Genomic DNA, 2,604 nt, shown 5'->3' with positions numbered 1-2,604 from the left:
CTCAGTGGTTTGGGTTTTTCTGGACTGAATCTTGGTGTTTTGGAGGTTTTTATGGTCACAGGATGCCCGGTGAGCTCTAGAGATGGACTTGGGCAGGAGGAACCCCCAAGCCAACGCGCTCAGCCCTTGTTTTCCCCCCCATCAGGATTTGTCCTTCCCAAAGCTTGGGCGGATGGAGGAGGAGGCTGCGAGGAAGAGGAAGATGCCTTGGGCCCCCCAGGCAGGTGAGGAGGAAGTCAGTGTCCCTTTGGGCGGGTGTTGTGCTGGCTCTGTCAGCCCAGCATGGCCCCGGCTGCAGGACAACCCCGCTGGCGCCGCCGTCCTGCCGGGGCCGGAGTTGGGGGGATGTCCTTGGCCTTCCCTGTGGGCCGGAGGCAAATCCCCTGCCTGTCCTTCTTGCTTCCTGCCCCAGGCCCCGAGCTGAGGACGGAGAGCGCGGAGGACAAATCCCCCCGTGAGACCCTGGTGGGAGAGGCCGTTTTGAAGGGCTCCCCGGCGCAGGAAGGCAGCGGGGAGGAAAAGGGCCGGAGATCCCCCCGCAGGAGGGGCTCCAAAGCCAGCCCAGGGTGCTCTGAGGAGGAAAGAACCAGCCTGTGCCGGGAAGGCGGCCAGAGCTTGAGCAAGAACTTAAAGGTCGTTGTCCCAAGGCAACATCCCACTAGAAAGGAAGCCTTCAGGTGCTTGGAATGTGGGAAGAGTTTCAGGAACAACAGCCACCTGATCCGACACCAGCAGATCCACACAAGGAAGCGGCCCTACACGTGTGCGGAATGTGGGAAGAGCTTCAGAGACAACTCTGATCTCCTCAGCCACCAGCGCATCCACACTGGAGAACGGCCCTACACATGTGAGGAATGTGGGAAGAGCTTCAGTGACAGCTCCAACCTCCGCACCCACCAGCACATTCACACTGGAGAACAGCCCTACAAGTGTGGGAAATGTGGGAAGAGCTTCAGGCAGAGCTCCACCCTCCGCTCCCACCAGCGCATCCACACCGGGGAACGGCCCTACAAGTGCTTGGAATGTGGGAAGAGGTTTATGACCAGCTCCAATCTCTACACGCATGAGCAGACACACACGGATGAGAGGCCCTTCCGCTGCACCGACTGCGGGAAGGGCTTCAACCGGAACTGCACCCTCGTCATCCACCGGCGCATCCACACCGGGGAGAGGCCCTACAAGTGTGGGGAGTGTGGGAAGAGCTTTGCCCAGAGCTCTACCTTGACCTCACACCAACGGACCCACCGGTAAAGGGAAGCCCTACCAGTGCCAATATATTCTGTGAGTGCAGGGCTTGAGGTGTGTGGGATTGTGTGGACACAGAGGAAGAACTAACATTCAGAAACATATCTGCTTCCCTGTCTCAATTAATAAACCCCAGAGTTTGACACATTAATAATATCCATAGCAATTGTGATTTGACTGTATATTGTGACCTGCATATGCACATGTGAGCATAAGGACATACGAAACAGGTGTTATAGTTTCTGCAGTTCTTGTGTTATGGGTGAGGGGAGAGAGGATTCGAGCAAAAAATTGTCTGAACATTTTGAGAGTGCAGAGACATCTGTCTGACCATCACTAGGTGTGCTTTGATTTGAAGGCAGAGCATGTTAAAGAATGCAATAACTTAAAACCAGCTGCAATCTTGAATGTTTGCTCTTTTATCAAAAACAATAGCACTAATAATTACTAATAGTTAATGAGCTAACATGCAATTAATGTATCTGCTCCTTTTGACATATGTGTCAGTTTAATAATTTTAAATGAATCAGAGCATTCATAACAGGAAATCTCCCTCAACCTCTGATTAAAATGTAACGTTGACTAAAGGATTATAGAGGGGACTTAATTTTACTGGCTGTTTTAACAGTTGTCACAGCTGTTGGAAGAAGGAAAGGCAATTGAAACACTCCAAAAAGGGGTGGGGGGGCAGAATGAGAGTAGTTTAATAAATGTAAACATGGTCTCTGAATGCCACACATAAAACATTGAGCAGATCTGTAACTCCAGGAAGCTGCTGTACACTGTGTACGTTTGCCTTTTGTGGCTCACTGTGTTTTATTAATTTGAACACTGAGCAGTTTCCCTCCTTTCTCCATTTAAAAATGTGCAGCAGCGTTTAAATGTGGAACAAATTCAGCTGTTCATGTGCCTGGAGTTTCATCTTAGAATGCAGCTGATAGAATACTCAGCTGACAGGAAATAAAGGTTGTGTGGAATGGCTGTAACATTTCAAAAGTGGACACAGGTGTCACATCCTGTGAATGCTGCAGTGCAGTGAGGGTTGGTGTACATATTTTATGTTTTTCTAACCGTTCCCATGTTGTGATGTGGGAATGGTGTGTGGAGTCCCCCTGCCAGTCTGTCTGGGTTATGTCTGTGCAGGGATGAACAGGAGTGTGTGTGTAGATTCCCATGCCTGTGTGTTTGTGTGTGTGCAGGGGGATTCTGTGCTAAACTCGTTGAGCTACGAGGTGCACAAAGGACCCCCTTGCTTTCTAAATTCCTTCTCAGAGAGGAGCCTGGGGGTGGCTGGATCCAATCTCAGACTCAGATTTTGGTTTCAATTGAAGGAATTATAGAGGTGTGATTCAATCACTT

The 2,604-nt window shown here is 50.5% G+C and overlaps 1 protein-coding gene across 1 annotated transcript; it reads left to right on the top strand.

The window, feature by feature from the left end:
- Positions 1 to 435: 435 nt before the first annotated feature.
- LOC115307129 (gastrula zinc finger protein XlCGF7.1-like) lies at positions 436 to 1,458 on the top strand (the record flags this gene model as incomplete). The annotated part of the gene is made up of 1 exon (XM_029957939.1): positions 436 to 1,458. A coding segment is annotated over one exon (816 nt), but the record flags the coding sequence as incomplete, so codon positions are not given.
- Between the last annotated feature and the right edge of the window lie 1,146 nt (positions 1,459 to 2,604).

The sequence above is a fragment of the Manacus vitellinus genome, unplaced genomic scaffold (genome assembly GCF_001715985.3).
Source record: "Manacus vitellinus isolate BGI_N305 unplaced genomic scaffold, ASM171598v3 ctg7180002430941_pilon, whole genome shotgun sequence".
Lineage (NCBI taxonomy): Eukaryota > Metazoa > Chordata > Aves > Passeriformes > Pipridae > Manacus > Manacus vitellinus.
This window is presented reverse-complemented; position numbering and strand designations above follow the sequence as displayed.